Source organism: Oncorhynchus gorbuscha, linkage group LG06 (assembly GCF_021184085.1).
Source record: "Oncorhynchus gorbuscha isolate QuinsamMale2020 ecotype Even-year linkage group LG06, OgorEven_v1.0, whole genome shotgun sequence".
NCBI classification, from domain to species: Eukaryota; Metazoa; Chordata; class Actinopteri; order Salmoniformes; family Salmonidae; genus Oncorhynchus; species Oncorhynchus gorbuscha.
The window spans coordinates 10,606,900-10,625,730 of record NC_060178.1 but is presented as its reverse complement, the minus strand read 5'-3'; the positions used below and the strand labels follow the sequence as shown (position 1 = coordinate 10,625,730).

General features: G+C 41.4%; 1 protein-coding gene across 1 annotated transcript in view; it reads right to left on the bottom strand.

The window, feature by feature from the left end:
* LOC124037515 (secretory carrier-associated membrane protein 2-like) overlaps positions 1-18,831 on the bottom strand; it is a 54,933-nt gene that overhangs the window by 31,876 nt on the left and 4,226 nt on the right. Inside the window, exons 4-6 of the mRNA XM_046352293.1 lie at positions 18,421-18,535; positions 13,249-13,371; positions 4,216-4,375 (exon numbers count right to left, since the gene is read on the bottom strand). Of these exons, the coding sequence (XP_046208249.1) occupies positions 4,216-4,375; positions 13,249-13,371; positions 18,421-18,535 (398 nt within the window). The remainder of the gene's footprint in view (positions 1-4,215; positions 4,376-13,248; positions 13,372-18,420; positions 18,536-18,831) is intronic.

The window sequence follows — 18,831 nt, the reverse complement described above, 5'->3', positions numbered from 1 at the left end:
TCAGTAGGTCCTGGTAAACTCAGTAGGTCCTGGTAAACTCACTAGGTCCTGGTAAACTCACTAGGTCCTGGTAAACTCAATAGGTCCTGGTAAACTCAGTAAGGTCCTGGTAGGTCCTGGTAAACTCAGTAGGTCCTGGTAGGTCCTGGTAAACTCAGTAGGTCCTGGTAAACTCAATAGGTCCTGGTAAACTCACTAGGTCCTGGTAAACTCACTAGGTCCTGGTAAACTCACTAGGTCCTGGTAAACTCACTAGGTCCTGGTAGGTCCTGGTAAACTCACTAGGTCCTGGTAAACTCAATAGGTCCTGGTAAACTCAGTAAACTCAGTAGGTCCTGGTAAACTCAGTAGGTCCTGGTAAACTCACTAGGTCCTGGTAAACTCACTAGGTCCTGGTAAACTCACTAGGTCCTGGTAAACTCACTAGGTCCTGGTAAACAATAGGTCTGGTAAACTCTAGGTCCTGGTAAAACAGTAGGTCCTGGTAAACTCACTAGGTCCTGGTAAACTCACTAGGTCCTGGTAGGTCCTGGTAGGTCCTGGTAAACTCACTAGGTCCTGGTAAACTCACTAGGTCCTGGTAAACTCACTAGGTCCTGGTAAACTCACTAGGTCCTGGTAGGTCCTGGTAAACTCAGTAGGTCCTAGTAGGTCCTGGTAAACTCAATAGGTCCTGGTAAACTCAGTAGGTCCTGGTAGGTCCTAGTAAAATTAGTAGGTCCTAGTAAACTCAATAAGTCCTGGTAGGTCCTGGTAAACTCGGTAGATCCTGGTAAACTCAATAGGTCCTGGTAAACTCAATAGGTCCTGGTAAACTCACTAGGTCCTGGTAGGTCCTGGTAAACTCACTAGGTCCTGGTAAACTCAATAGGTCCTGGTAAAGGTCAATAGGTCCAGTAAACTCAGTAGGTCCTGGTAAACTCAGTAGGTCCTGGTAAACTCACTAGGTCCTGGTAAACTCACTAGGTCCTGGTAAACTCAGTAGGTCCTGGTAAACTCAGTAGGTCCTGGTAAACTCACTAGGTCCTGGTAAACTGGTAGGTCCTGGTAAACTCACTAGGTGCTGGTAGGTCCTGGTAGGTCCTGGTAAACTCAATAGGTCCTGGTAAACTCAGGTCCTAGGTCCTGGTAAACTCACTAGGTCCTGGTAAACTCACTAGGTCCTGGTAAACTCACTAGGTCCTGGTAAACTCACTAGGTCCTGGTAGGTCCTGGTAAACTCAGTACTGGTAGGTCCTGGTAAACTCAGTAGGTCCTGGTAAACTCAGTAGGTCCTGGTAAACTCAGTAGGTCCTGGTAAACTCAAGTAGGTCCTGGTAAACTCACTAGGTCCTGGTAGGTCCTGGTAAACTCACTAGGTCCTGGTAAACTCACTAGGTCCTGGTAAACTGGTAGGTCCTGGTAAACTCAATAGGTCCTGGTAGGTCCTGGTAAACTCAGTAGGTCCTGGTAGGTCCTGGTAAACTCAATAGGTCCTGGTAAACTCAATAGGTCCTGGTAAACTCACTAGGTCCTGGTAAACTCAATAGGTCCTGGTAAACTCCTGGTAAAACTAGGTCCTGGTAGGTCCTGGTAAACTCAAGGTCCTAGGTCCTGGTAAACTCAATAGGTCCTGGTAAACTCAATAGGTCCTAGGTCCTGGTAAACTCACTAGGTCCTGGTAAACTCAGTAGGTCCTGGTAAACTCAATAGGTCCTGGTAGGTCCTGGTAAACTCAGTAGGTCCTGGTCCTGGTAAACTCACTAGGTCCTGGTAAACTCACTAGGTCCTGGTAAACTCAATAGGTCCTGGTAACTCAATAGGTCCTGGTAAACTCAATAGGTCCTGGTAAACTCACTAGGTCCTGGTAAACTCACTAGGTCCTGGTAAACTCAATAGGTCCTGGTAAACTCAATAGGTCCTGGTAAACTCAATAGGTCCCTGGTAAACTCAGTAGGTCCTGGTAAACTCAGTAGGTCCTGGGTAGGTCCTGGTAAACTCAGTAGGTCCTGGTAAACTCACTAGGTCCTGGTAGGTCCTGGTAAACTCAGTAGGTCCTGGTAAACTCACTAGGTCCTGGTAAACTCACTAGGTCCTGGTAAACTCAATAGGTCCTGGTAAACTCAATAGGTCCTGGTAAACTCAGTAGGTCTGGTAGGTCCTAAACTCAGTAGGTCCTGGTAAACTCAATAGGTCCTGGTAAACTCAATAGGTCCTGGTAAACTCAATAGGTCCTGGTAAACTCACTAGGTCCTGGTAAACTCACTAGGTCCTGGTAAACTCACTAGGTCCTGGTAGGTCCTGGTAAACTCAGTAGGTCCTAGGTCCTGGTAAACTCAATAGGTCCTGGTAAACTCAGTAGGTCCTGGGTAAAAGGTCCTGGTAAACTCCAGTAGGTCCTGGTAAACTCAGTAGGTCCTGGTAAACTCAGTAGGTCCTGGTAAACTCACTAGGTCCTGGTAAACTCACTAGGTCCTGGTAAACTCACTAGGTCCTGGTAAACTCACTAGGTCCTGGTAGGTCCTGGTAGGTCCTGGTAAACTCACTAGGTGCTGGTAAACTCACTAGGTCCTGGTAAACTCACTAGGTGCTGGTAAACTCACTAGGTCCTGGTAAACTCACTAGGTCCTGGTAAACTCACTAGGTCCTGGTAGGTCCTGGTAAACTCAGTAGGTCCTGGTAGGTCCTGGTAAACTCAATAGGTCCTGGTAAACTCAGTAGGTCCTGGTAAACTCAGTAGGTCCTGGTAAACTCACTAGGTCCTGGTAAACTCAATAGGTCCTGGTAAACTCAATAGGTCCTGGTAAACTCAATAGGTCCTGGTAAACTCAATAGGTCCTGGTAAACTCAATAGGTCCTGGTAAACTCAATAGGTCCTGGTAAACTCAGTAGGTCCTGGTAGGTCCTAGTAAAATCAGTAGGTCCTAGTAAACTCAATAAGTCCTGGTAGGTCCTGGTAAACTCGGTAGATCCTGGTAAACTCGGTAGATCCTGGTAAACTCAATAGGTCCTGGTAAACTCACTAGGTCCTGGTAGGTCCTGGTAAACTCAATAGGTCCTGGTAAACTCAATAGGTCCTGGTAAACTCAATAGGTCCTGGTAAACTCAGTAGGTCCTGGTAAACTCAGTAGGTCCTGGTAAACTCAGTAGGTCCTGGTAAACTCAGTAGGTCCTGGTAAACTCACTAGGTCCTGGTAAACTCACTAGGTCCTGGTAAACTCACTAGGTCCTGGTAAACTCACTAGGTCCTGGTAAACTCACTAGGTCCTGGTAAACTCACTAGGTCCTGGTAAACTCACTAGGTCCTGGTAGGTCCTGGTAAACTCAGTAGGTCCTGGTAGGTCCTGGTAAACTCAGTAGGTCCTGGTAGGTCCTGGTAAACTCAATAGGTCCTGGTAAACTCAATAGGTCCTGGTAAACTCAATAGGTCCTGGTAAACTCAGTAGGTCCTGGTAATCTCACTAGGTCCTGGTAGGTCCTGGTAAACTCAGTAGGTCCTGGTAGGTCCTGGTAAACTCAATAGGTCCTGGTAAACTCAGTAGGTCCTGGTAAACTCAGTAGGTCCTGGTAGGTCCTGGTAAACTCAGTAGGTCCTGGTAAACTCAGTAGATCCTGGTAAACTCACTAGGTCCTGGTAAACTCACTAGGTCCTGGTAAACTCACTAGGTCCTGGTAAACTCACTAGGTCCTGGTAGGTCCTGGTAGGTCCTGGTAAACTCAATAGGTCCTGGTAAACTCAGTAGGTCCTGGTAAACTCACTAGGTCCTGGTAAACTCACTAGGTCCTGGTAAACTCACTAGGTCCTGGTAAACTCACTAGGTCCTGGTAAACTCACTAGGTCCTGGTAAACTCACTAGGTCCTGGTAAACTCACTAGGTCCTGGTAAACTCAATAGGTCCTGGTAAACTCAATAGGTCCTGGTAGGTCCTGGTAAACTCAGTAGGTGCTGGTAAACTCAGTAGGTCCTGGTAAACTCAGTAGGTCCTGGTAGGTCCTGGTAAACTCAGTAGGTCCTGGTAAACTCAATAGGTCCTGGTAGGTCCTGGTAAACTCAGTAGGTCCTGGTAAACTCAATAGGTCCTGGTAGGTCCTTTTAAACTAGGTAGATCCTGGTAAACTCAATAGGTCCTGGTAAACTCACTAGGTCCTGGTAAACTCACTAGGTCCTGGTAAACTCACTAGGTCCTGGTAAACTCACTAGGTCCTGGTAAATTCACTAGGTCCTGGTAAACTCACTTGAAGGCCTTGTAGACAGGTCTGTACCAACAGAGGAAGGAGCACGGGGCAAACAGGATGAGCCAAAGAATGGACAGGCCAAAGTTCTTGCCAAAGGACGTGTCCACGGTGAAGTAGAGCAGACAGGCCAGCAGGTTGAGGAACAGAGTCACACAGTGGACTGGAGGGAGGGAGAAAAGGGGGGGGGGTGTTGTGTTCATTAGGTACCAATTGGAAGAAAACTGACTGGAACAGGGTTAAGGCAACCTGGACTCATTTTTGTTTCATGTTACAAAATGCTTTCAATGTAAACACGCCCTTAATGAATGCACCCCCAATGATACAATGGTTATGGGGTTATAGTGACAGACTGTAAGCTTTCATTTAAGGGTATTTTCATCCATATCGGGTGAACCATTTTTAAATCGCAGCACTTTTTGTACATATTCCCATTTTAGGGGACCAAAAGTATTGGGGCAAATTCACTTATGAGTATTAAAGTTGTCAAAAGTTTAGTCTTTGGTGCCATATTCCCAGCACAGAATGACTACATCAAGCTTGTGACTCTACAAACTTGTTGGATGCATTTGCTGTTTGTTTTGGTTGTGTTTCATATTATTATGTGCCCAATAGAAATGAATGGTAAAAAATGTAGTGTAATTCTGGAGTCACTTTTGTTGTAAATAAGAATAGAATATGATTCTAAACACGTCTACATTAATGAGGACGCTACCATGATTAGACAGTCCTGAATGAATCGTGAATAATGATGAGTGAGAAAGTTACAGACTCACAAATATCATACACCCAAGACAGTTTGCACTGTTCTGTGAAGGGAGTAGGACACAGCGTTGTACGAGATCTTCAGTTTCTTGGCAATTTCTCATATGGAAAAGCCTTCATTTCTCAGAACAAGAATAAACTGACGAGTTTCAGAAGAAAGACTGTTTCTGGCCATTTTGTAATCGAACCCACAAATGCTGATGCTCCAGGTACTCCACTAATCTAAAGAAGGCCAGTTTTATTGCTTTTTTAATCAGAACAACAGTTTTCAGTTGTGCTAACATAACTGTAAAAGGGTTTTCTAATGATCAATTAGCCTTTTAAAATTATAAACTTGGATTAGCTAACACAACGTGCCATTGGAACACAGGAGTGATGGTTGCTGATAATGGGCCTCTGTATGCCTATGTAGATATTCCAATAAAAATAATTTGTTTCCAGCTACAATAGTCATTTACAACATTAACAAATGTCTACACTGTATTTCTGATCAATTTGATGTTATTTTAAAGGACAAAAAAATAGCTTTCCTTTCAAAAACCTGGACATTTCTAAGTGACCCGAAACTTTTGAACGGTAGTGTATATAGAGAGGCATAGATATAGATGGGTATAGATATAGATGGGTATAGATATAGATGGGTATAGATATAGATGGGTATAGATATAGATGGGTATAGATATAGATGGGTATAGATATAGATGGGTATAGATATAGATGGGTATAGATATAGATGGGTATAGATATAGATATAGATGGGTATAGATATAGATGGGTATAGGTATAGATATAGATGGGTATAGATATAGATGGGTATAGATACAGATATAGATAGGTATAGATATAGATGGGTATAGATATAGATGGGTATAGATATAGATGGGTATAGATATAGATGGGTATAGATATAGATGGGTATAGATATAGATATAGATGGGTATAGATATAGATATAGATGGGTATAGATATAGATGGGTATAGATATAGATGGGTATAGATATAGATGGGTATAGATATAGATGGGTATAGATATAGATGGGTATAGATATAGATGGGTATAGATATAGATATAGATGGGCATAGATATAGATATAGATGGGTATAGATATAGATGGGTATAGATATAGATGGGTATAGATATAGATGGGTATAGATATAGATGGGTATAGATATAGATGGGTATAGATATAGATGGGTATAGATATAGATGGGTATAGATATAGATGGGTATAGATATAGATGGGTATAGATATAGATATAGATAGGTATAGATATAGATGGGTATAGATACAGATATAGATAGGTATAGATATAGATGGGTATAGATATAGATGGGTATAGATATAGATGGGTATAGATATAGATGGGTATAGATATAGATGGGTATAGATATAGATGGGTATAGATATAGATGGGTATAGATATAGATGGGTATAGATATAGATGGGTATAGATATAGATGGGTATAGATATAGATGGGTATAGATATAGATGGGTATAGATATAGATAGGTATAGATATAGATGGGTATAGATATAGATGGGTATAGATATAGATGGGTATAGATATAGATGGGTATAGATATAGATATAGATGGGTATAGATATAGATGGGTATAGATATAGATGGGTATAGATATAGATGGGTATAGATATAGATATAGATGGGTATAGATATAGATATAGATGGGTATAGATATAGATGGGTATAGATATAGATGGGTATAGATATAGATGGGTATAGATAGATGGGTATAGATATAGATGGGTATATATATAGATGGGTATAGATATAGATGGGTATAGATATAGATGGGTATAGATATAGATGGGTATAGATATAGATGGGTATAGATATAGATATAGATGGGCATAGATATAGATATAGATGGGTATAGATATAGATGGGTATAGATATAGATATAGATGGGTATAGATATAGATATAGATGGGTATAGATATAGATGGGTATAGATATAGATGGGTATAGATATAGATGGGTATAGATATAGATGGGTATAGATGGGTATAGATATAGATGGGTATAGATATAGATGGGTATAGATATAGATATAGATGGGTATAGATATAGATGGGTATAGATATAGATGGGTATAGATATAGATGGGTATAGATATAGATGGGTATAGATATAGATATAGATGGGTATAGATATAGATGGGTATAGATATAGATATAGATGGGTATAGATATAGATGGGTATAGATATAGATGGGTATAGATATAGATATAGATGGGTATAGATATAGATGGGTATAGATATAGATGGGTATAGATATAGATGGGTATAGATATAGATATAGATGGGTATAGATATAGATGGGTATAGATATAGATGGGTATAGATATAGATGGGTATAGATATAGATGGGTATAGATATAGGTATAGATATAGATGGGTATAGATATAGATGGGTATAGATATAGATGGGTATAGATATAGATGGGTATAGATATAGATGGGTATAGATATAGATGGGTATAGATATAGATGGGTATAGATATAGATGGGTATAGATATAGATGGGTATAAATATAGATGGGTATAGATATAGATATAGATGGGTATAGATATAGATGGGTATAGATATAGATGGGTATAGATATAGGTATAGATATAGCTGGGTATAGATATAGGTATAGATATAGCTGGGTATAGATATAGCTGGGTATAGATATAGATGGGTATAGATATAGATGGGTATAGATATAGATGGGTATAGATATAGATAGATGGTATAGATATAGATGGGTATAGATATAGATATAGATATAGATGGGTATAGATATAGATGGGTATAGATATAGATGGGTATAGATATAGATGGGTATAGATATAGATATAGATGGGTATAGATATAGATGGGTATAGATATAGATGGGTATAGATATAGATGGGTATAGATATAGATGGGTATAGATATAGGTATAGATATAGATGGGTATAGATATAGATGGGTATAGATATAGATGGGTATAGATATAGATGGGTATAGATATAGATGGGTATAGATATAGATGGGTATAGATATAGATGGGTATAAATATAGATGGGTATAGATATAGATATAGATGGGTATAGATATAGATGGGTATAGATATAGATGGGTATAGATATAGATGGGTATAGATATAGATGGGTATAGATATAGATGGGTATAGATATAGATGGGTATAGATATAGATGGGTATAGATATAGATATAGATGGGCATAGATATAGATATAGATGGGTATAGATATAGATGGGTATAGATATAGATGGGTATAGATATAGATGGGTATAGATATAGATGGGTATAGATATAGATGGGTATAGATATAGATGGGTATAGATATAGATGGGTATAGATATAGATATAGATAGATATAGATATAGATAGGTATAGATATAGATGGGTATAGATATAGATGGGTATAGATATAGATGGGTATAGATATAGATATAGATAGGCATAGATATAGATGGGTATAGATATAGATGGGTATAGATATAGATGGGTATAGATATAGATATAGATGGGTATAGATATAGATGGGTATAGATATAGATGGGTATAGATATAGATGGGTATAGATATAGATATAGATGGGTATAGATATAGATGGGTATAGATATAGATGGGTATAGATATAGATGGGTATAGATATAGATGGGTATAGATATAGATGGGTATAGATATAGATGGGTATAGATATAGATGGGTATATAGATGGGTATAGATATAGATGGGTATAGATATAGATGGGTATAGATATAGATGGGTATAGATATAGATGGGTATAGATATAGATATAGATGGGTATAGATATAGATATAGATGGGTATAGATATAGATGGGTATAGATATAGATGGGTATAGATATAGATGGGTATAGATATAGATGGGTATAGATATAGATATAGATGGGTATAGATATAGATGGGTATAGATATAGATGGGTATAGATATAGATGGGTATAGATATAGATATAGATGGGTATAGATATAGATATAGATGGGTATAGATATAGATGGGTATAGATATAGATGGGTATATATATAGATGGGTATAGATAGATGGGTATAGATATAGATGGGTATATATATAGATGGGTATAGATATAGATGGGTATAGATATAGATGGGTATAGATATAGATGGGTATAGATATAGATGGGTATAGATATAGATGGGTATAGATATAGATGGGTATAGATATAGATGGGTATAGATATAGATGGGTATAGATATAGATGGGTATAGATATAGATGGGTATAGATATAGATAGATGGGTACAGGTACAGATATAGATGGGTATAGATATAGATGGGTATAGATATAGATGGGTATAGATATAGATAGATGGGTACAGGTATAGATATAGATGGGTATAGATATAGATGGTATAGATATAGATAGATGGGTACAGGTATAGATATAGATAGATGGGTACAGGTATAGATATAGATAGATGGGTACAGATATAGAGAGATGGGTACAGGTATAGATATAGATAGATGGGTACAGATATAGATAGATGGGTACAGGTATAGATAGATGGGTACAGGTATAGATAGATGGGTACAGATATAGATAGATGGGTACAGGTATAGATATAGATGGGTATAGATAGATAGATGGGTACAGGTCTAGATATAGATGGGTATAGATATAGATAGATGGGTACAGGTATAGATATAGATGGGTATAGATATAGATAGATGGGTACAGGTACAGATATAGATAGATGGGTACAGGTACAGATATAGATAGATGGGTACAGGTATAGATATAGATAGATGGGTACAGGTATAGATATAGATAGATGGGTACAGGTATAGATATAGATAGATAGGTATAGATATAGATAGATAGGTATAGATATAGATAGATGGGTACAGGTATAGATAGATGGGTACAGGTATAGATAGATGGGTACAGGTAGATATAGATAGATGGGTACAGGTAGATATAGATAGATGGGTACAGGTATAGATATAGATAGGTATAGATATAGATAGATGGGTACAGGTACAGATATAGATAGGTATAGATAGATGGGTACAGGTATAGGTATAAATAGATGGGTACAGGTATAGTTATAGATAGATGGGTACAGGTATAGATATAGATAGATGGGTACAGGTATAGATATAGATAGATGGGTACAGGTATAGATATAGATAGATGGGTACAGGTATAGATATAGATAGATGGGTACAGGTATAGATATAGATAGATGGGTACAGGTATAGATATAGATAGATGGGTACAGGTACATATATAGATAGATGGGTACAGGTACAGATATAGATAGATGGGTACAGGTACAGATATAGATAGATGGGTACAGGTACAGATATAGATAGATGGGTACAGGTACAGATATAGATAGGTATAGATAGATGGGTACAGGTATAGATAGGTATAGATATAGATAGATGGGTACAGATATAGATAGATGGGTACAGGTATAGATATAGATAGGTATAGATATAGATGGGTATAGATATATATATAGATGGTATAGATATAGATATAGATAGGTATAGATATAGATAGATGGGTACAGGTACAGGTATAGATAGATGGGTACAAGTATAGATAGGTATAGATATAGATAGATGGGTACAGGTATAGATATAGATAGATGGGTACAGGTATAGATATAGATAGATAGGTATAGATATAGATAGATGGGTACAGGTATAGATAGATGGGTACAGGTATAGATATAGATAGATGGGTACAGGTATAGATATAGATAGGTATAGATATAGATAGATGGGTACAGGTATAGATATAGATAGGTATAGGTACAGATATAGATAGGTATAGATAGATGGGTACAGGTATAGGTATAGATAGATGGGTACAGGTATAGGTATAGATAGATGGGTACAGGTATAGGTATAGATAGATGGGTACAGGTATAGATATAGATAGATGGGTACAGGTACATATATAGATAGATGGGTACAGGTACATATATAGATAGATGGGTACAGGTACAGATATAGATAGATGGGTAAAGGTACAGATATAGATAGATGGGTACAGGTACAGATATAGATAGGTATAGATAAGATGGGTACAGGTATAGATAGGTATAGATATAGATAGATGGGTACAGATATAGATAGATGGGTACAGGTACAGATATAGATAGGTATAGATAGATGGGTACAGGTACAGATATAGATATAGATGGGTATAGATATAGATGGGTATAGATATAGATAGATGGGTACAGGTATAGATATAGATAGATGGGTACAGGTATAGATAGGTATAGATATAGATAGATGGGTACAGGTACAGATATAGATAGGTATAGATAGATGGGTACAGGTACAGATATAGATAGATGGGTACAGGTACAGATATAGATAGGTATAGATAGATGGGTACAGGTACAGATATAGATAGGTATAGATAGATGGGTACAGGTACAGATATAGATAGGTATAGATAGATGGATACAGGTACAGATATAGATGGGTACAGGTATAGATATAGATGGGTATAGATGGGTACAGGTATAGATGGTACAAGTACAGATATGGGTATAGATGGGTACAGGTATAGATATAGATGGGTATAGATGGGTACAGGTATAGATATAGATAGATGGGTACAGGTACAGATATAGATGGGTACAGGTATAGATGGGTACAGGTATAGATATAGATGGGTATAGATGGGTACAGGTATAGATATAGATAGATGGGTACAGGTACAGATATAGATGGGTACAGGTATAGATATAGATAGATGGGTACAGATACAGATATAGATGGGTACAGATACAGATATAGTTGGGACAGATACAGATATAGATGGGGACAGGTACAGATATAGATGGGTATAGATGGGGACAGGTACAGATATAGATGGGTATAGATGGGTACAGGTATAGATGGTACAAGTACAGATATAGATGGGTACATATATAGATGGGTACAGATACAGATATAGATGGGGACAGATACAGATATAGATGGGTACAGATACAGATATAGATGGGTACAGATATAGATATAGATGGGTAAAGATACAGATATAGACAGGTACAGATACAGATATAGATGGGGACAGATACAGATATAGATGGGTACAGATACAGATATAGATGGGTACAGATATAGATATAGTTGGGACAGATACAGATACAGGTATAGTTGGGACAGATACAGATATAGATGGGTACAGATACAGATATAGATGGGTACAGATATAGATATAGTTGGGACAGATACAGATATAGATGGGTACAGATACAGATATAGATGGGTACACATATAGATATAGATGGGGACAGATATAGATATAGATGGGGACAGATACAGATATAGATGGGTACAGATACAGATATAGATGGGTACAGATATAGATGGGGACAGATACAGATATAGTTGGGACAGATACAGATATAGATGGGTACAGATACAGATATAATAATAATAATAATAATAATAAGCCATTTAGCAGACGCTTTTATCCAAAGCGACTTACAGTCATGTGTGCATACATTCTATGTAGTTGGGACAGATACAGATATAGATGGGTACAGATATAGATATAGATGGGGACAGATACAGATATAGATGGGGACAGATACAGATATAGATGGGTACAGATATAGATGGGGACAGATATAGATATAGATGGGGACAGATACAGATATAGATGGGGACAGATACAGATATAGATGGGTACAGATACAGATATAGTTGGGACAGATACAGATATAGATGGGTACAGATATAGATATAGATGGGTACAGATATAGATATAGATGGGGACAGATATAGATGGGGACAGATACAGATATAGATGGGTACAGATATAGATATAGATGGGTACAGATACAGATATAGATGGGGACAGATACAGATATAGATGGGTACAGATACAGATATAGATGGGTACAGATATAGATGGGGACAGATACAGATATAGTTGGGACAGATACAGATATAGATGGGTACAGATACAGATATAGTTGGGACAGATACAGATATAGATGGGTACAGATATAGATATAGATGGGGACAGATACAGATGGGGACAGATACAGATATAGATGGGTACAGATATATTTGGGTACAGATACAGATATAGATGGGTACAGATATATTTGGGTACAGATACAGACAGAGCAGTGCCTGACATTACAATATACCGTGAGGTAACATCTTTGCTGTATTTAACAAAAGCAACTAACCAGTCTAATCAGTAGTGCCACACACATACAGTGTACTTACGCATCCACAGATAGTACATCATCTGGCAGACCCTCCGGTGCTCCATGGGAATCTCCACCGAGAAGTCCTGGTAGAAGCAAGGATTTATGGGAAAAGCCTTGGGAAGAGGTGGCCAGTTGTTGCCTAATTAAAATGGATTGATTAATATGTCATCATTCACTTTTTTCCCCAAACAGCTCTATTGTAAGAATCATCTTTTTCCCCTTATCCGTGCTAGATTACGGAGACATAATCTATAGATCGACAGGTAAGGGTGCTCTCAAGCGGCTAGATGTTCTTTACCATTCGGAAATCAGATTTGCCACCAATACTCCTTAAAGGACACATCAGTTCACTCCTCTGTAAACTGGTCATCTCTGTATATCCGTCGCAAGACCCACTGGTTGATGCTCATTTATAAACCCTCTTAGGCCTCACTCCCCCCTATCTGAGATATCTACTCTAGCCCTCATCCTCCACTTACAACAACTGTTCTGCCAGTCACATTCTGTTAAAGGTCCAAAAAGCACACACATCCTTGGGTCGTTTGTCTTTTCAGTTCACTGCAGCTAGCGACTGGAACGAGCTGCAACAAAAGGATATGTTCAGAGGTATATGGTGTGGGGAGAGGAGAGGAAGGATAGAGGTATATGGTGTGGGGAGAGGAGAGGAAGGATAGAGGTATATGGTGTGGGGAGAGGAAGGATAGAGGTATATAGTGTGAGGAGAGGAGAGGAAGGATAGAGGTATATGGTGTGAGGAGAGGAAGGATAGAGGTATATAGTGTGAGGAGAGGAGAGGAAGGATAGAGGTATATGGTGTGGGGAGAGGAAGGATAGAGGTATATGGTGTGGGGAGAGGAGAGGAAGGATAGAGGTATATGGTGTGGGGAGAGGAAGGATAGAGGTATATGGTGTGAGGAGAGGAGAGGAAGGATAGAGGTATATGGTGTGGGGAGAGGAAGGATAGAGGTATATGGTGTGAGGAGAGGAAGGATAGAGGTATGTGGTGTGGGGAGAGGAAGGATAGAGGTATATGGTGTGGGGAGAGGAGAGGAAGGATAGAGGTATATGGTGTGGGGAGAGGAGAGGAAGGATAGAGGTATATGGTGTGGGGAGAGGAGAGGAAGGATAGAGGTATATGGTGTGGGGAGAGGAGAGGAAGGATAGAGGTATATGGTGTGAGGAGAAGGAAGGATATGGTGAGGTATATGGTGTGGGGAGAGGAAGGATAGAGGTATATGGTGAGAGGAGAGGAAGGATAGAGGTATATGGTGTGAGGAGAGGAAGGATAGAGGTATATGGTGTGAGGAGAGGAAGGATAGAGGTATATGGTGTGAGGAGAGGAAGGATAGAGGTATATGGTGAGAGGAGAGGAAGGATAGAGGTATATGGTGTGAGGAGAGGAAGGATAGAGGTATATGGTGTGAGGAGAGGAAGGATAGAGGTATATGGTGTGGGGAGAGGAAGGATAGAGGTATGTGGTGTGGGGAGAGGGTAGGATAGAGGTATATGGTGTGGGGAGAGGAGAGGAAGGATAGAGGTATATGGTGAGAGGAGAGGAGAGGAAGGATACAGGTATATGGTGTGAGGAGAGGAAGGATAGAGGTATATGGTGTGGGGAGAGGAAGGATAGAGGTATATGGTGTGAGGAGAGGAAGGATAGAGGTATATGGTGTGAGGAGAGGAAGGATAGAGGTATATGGTGAGAGGAGAGGAAGGATAGAGGTATATGGTGTGGGGAGAGGAAGGATAGAGGTATATGGTGAGAGGAGAGGAAGGATAGAGGTATATGGTGTGAGGAGAGGAAGGATAGAGGTATATGGTGAGAGGAGAGGAAGGATAGAGGTATGTGGTGTGAGGAGAGGGTAGGATAGAGGTATATGGTGTGGGGAGAGGGTAGGATATGTTCAGAGGTATATGGTGTGGGGAGAGGAAGGATAGAGGTATATGGTGTGGGGAGAGGAGAGGAAGGATAGAGGTATATGGTGAGAGGAGAGCAAGGATAGAGGTATATGGTGTGGGGAGAGGGTAGGATAGAGGTATGTGGTGTGGGGAGAGGGTAGGATAGAGGTATATGGTGTGAGGAGAGGAAGGATAGAGGTATATGGTGTGGGGAGAGGAAGGATAGAGGTATATGGTGTGGGGAGAGGAAGGATAGAGGTATATGGTGTGGGGAGAGGAGAGGAAGGATAGAGGTATATGGTGTGAGGAGAGGAGAGGAAGGATAGAGGTATATGGTGTGGGGAGAGGAAGGATAGAGGTATATGGTGTGGGGAGAGGAGAGGAAGGATAGAGGTATATGGTGTGAGGAGAGGAGAGGAAGGATAGAGGTATATGGTGTGGGGAGAGGAGAGGAAGGATAGAGGTATATGGTGTGAGGAGAGGAAGGATAGAGGTATATGGTGTGGGGAGAGGAGAGGAAGGATAGAGGTATATGGTGTGAGGAGAGGAAGGATAGAGGTATATGGTGTGAGGAGAGGAGAGGAGAGGAAGGATAGAGGTATATGGTGTGAGGAGAGGAAGGATAGAGGTATATGGTGTGGGGAGAGGAAGGATAGAGGTATATGGTGTGGGGAGAGGAAGGATAGAGGTATATGGTGTGGGGAGAGGAAGGATAGAGGTATATGGTGTGAGGAGAGGAAGGATAGAGGTATATGGTGTGGGGAGAGGAGAGGAAGGATAGAGGTATATGGTGTGGGGAGAGGAGAGGAAGGATAGAGGTATATGGTGTGAGGAGAGGAAGGATAGAGGTATATGGTGTGGGGAGAGGAAGGATAGAGGTATATGGTGTGAGGAGAGGAAGGATAGAGGTATATGGTGTGAGGAGAGGAAGGATAGAGGTATATGGTGTGGGGAGAGGAAGGATAGAGGTATATGGTGTGGGGAGAGGAAGGATAGAGGTATATGGTGTGAGGAGAGGAGAGGAAGGATAGAGGTATATGGTGTGGGGAGAGGAAGGATAGAGGTATATGGTGTGGGGAGAGGAGAGGAAGGATAGAGGTATATGGTGTGGGGAGAGGAGAGGAAGGATAGAGGTATATGGTGTGGGGAGAGGAAGGATAGAGGTATATGGTGTGAGGAGAGGAGAGGAAGGATAGAGGTATATGGTGTGGGGAGAGGAAGGATAGAGGTATATGGTGTGGGGAGAGGAAGGATAGAGGTATATGGTGAGAGGAGAGGAAGGATAGAGGTATATGGTGTGGGGAGAGGAAGGATAGAGGTATATGGTGAGAGGAGAGGAAGGATAGAGTTATATGGTGTGGGGAGAGGGTAGGATAGAGGTATGTGGTGTGGGGAGAGGGTAGGATAGAGGTATGTGGTGTGGGGAGAGGGTAGGATAGAGGTATATGGTGTGGGGAGAGGGTAGGATAGAGGTATATGGTGTGGGGAGAGGGTAGGATATGTTCAGAGGTATATGGTGTGGGGAGAGGGTAGGATAGAGGTATATGGTGTGGGGAGAGGAGAGGAAGGATAGAGGTATATGGTGTGGGGAGAGGGTAGGATATGTTCAGAGGTATATGGTGTGGGGAGAGGAAGGATAGAGGTATATGGTGTGAGGAGAGGAAGGATAGAGGTATATGGTGTGAGGAGAGGAAGGATAGAGGTATATGGTGTGAGGAGAGGAAGGATAGAGGTATATGGTGTGGGGAGAGGAAGGATAGAGGTATATGGTGTGGGGAGAGGAGAGGAAGGATAGAGGTATATGGTGTGGGGAGAGGAAGGATAGAGGTATATGGTGTGGGGAGAGGAGAGGAAGGATAGAGGTATATGGTGTGGGGAGAGGAGAGGAAGGATAGAGGTATATGGTGTGGGGAGAGGAGAGGAAGGATAGAGGTATATGGTGTGGGGAGAGGAGAGGAAGGATAGAGGTATATGGTGTGAGGAGAGGAGAGGAAGGATAGAGGTATATGGTGTGAGGAGAGGAGAGGAAGGATAGAGGTATATGGTGTGGGGAGAGGAGAGGAAGGATAGAGGTATATGGTGTGGGGAGAGGAAGGATAGAGGTATATGGTGTGAGGAGAGGAGAGGAAGGATAGAGGTATATGGTGTGAGGAGAGGAGAGGAAGGATAGAGGTATATGGTGTGAGGAGAGGAGAGGAAGGATAGAGGTATATGGTGTGAGGAGAGGAAGGATAGAGGTATATGGTGTGGGGAGAGGAAGGATAGAGGTATATGGTGTGGGGAGAGGAAGGATAGAGGTATATGGTGTGGGGAGAGGAAGGATAGAGGTATATGGTGTGAGGAGAGGAAGGATAGAGGTATATGGTGTGAGGAGAGGAGAGGAAGGATAGAGGTATATGGTGTGGGGAGAGGAAGGATAGAGGTATATGGTGAGAGGAGAGGAAGGATAGAGGTATATGGTGTGGGGAGAGGGTAGGATAGAGGTATGTGGTGTGGGGAGAGGGTAGGATAGAGGTATGTGGTGTGGGGAGAGGGTAGGATAGAGGTATGTGGTGTGGGGAGAGGGTAGGATAGAGGTATATGGTGTGGGGAGAGGGTAGGATAGAGGTATATGGTGTGGGGAGAGGGTAGGATATGTTCAGAGGTATATGGTGTGGGGAGAGGGTAGGATAGAGGTATATGGTGTGGGGAGAGGAGAGGAAGGATAGAGGTATATGGTGTGGGGAGAGGGTAGGATATGTTCAGAGGTATATGGTGTGGGGAGAGGAAGGATAGAGGTATATGGTGTGGGGAGAGGAGAGGAAGGATAGAGGTATATGGTGTGGGGAGAGGGTAGGATAGAGGTATGTGGTGTGGGGAGAGGGTAGGATAGAGGTATGTGGTGTGGGGAGAGGGTAGGATAGAGGTATATGGTGTGGGGAGAGGGTAGGATATGTTCAGAGGTATATGGTGTGGGGAGAGGGTAGGATAGAGGTATATGGTGTGGGGAGAGGAGAGGAAGGATAGAGGTATATGGTGTGGGGAGAGGGTAGGATATGTTCAGAGGTATATGGTGTGGGGAGAGGAGAGGAAGGATAGAGGTATATGGTGTGGGGAGAGGGTAGGATATGTTCAGAGGTATATGGTGTGGGGAGAGGAGAGGAAGGATAGAGGTATATGGTGTGGGGAGAGGGTAGGATATGTTCAGAGGTATATGGTGTGGGGAGAGGAGAGGAAGGATAGAGGTATATGGTGTGGGGAGAGGGTAGGATATGTTCAGAGGTATATGGTGTGGGGAGAAGGGAGTGACCTGTTGCGGATCCCCTGCTCTGCAACTCCTTCTCTCTGTCCTCCAGATCTGCAGCCTTCCGCTCCAGCTCCTCCTGCTGCCTCAGCAGGCTAGCCTGGCCCGCAGCCTCCGTGACCTGGAGGGACAGGAGGAGAGAGAGGACAGGTGTCATTTTGGCTTGAATGTTGGCTGTATTGTTCACATACATACGTGATATAACATTAGGCTATTCCATTTCTCATCACATGTAACCACATAAATAGTTTGAGGTAAACAATATATACTTTTGCTCATGGGTGTGGAGAGGTGGGTCCCTTTCTGGCCAATCAGCTCGTTTATGGACCATATATTGGTCCATTTAAAAGGGAGCTTGTTTTGGCGATCCCTAACCCCCAGAAGCAAAATCTTCCATATATCTTCTTTAAAATCAGT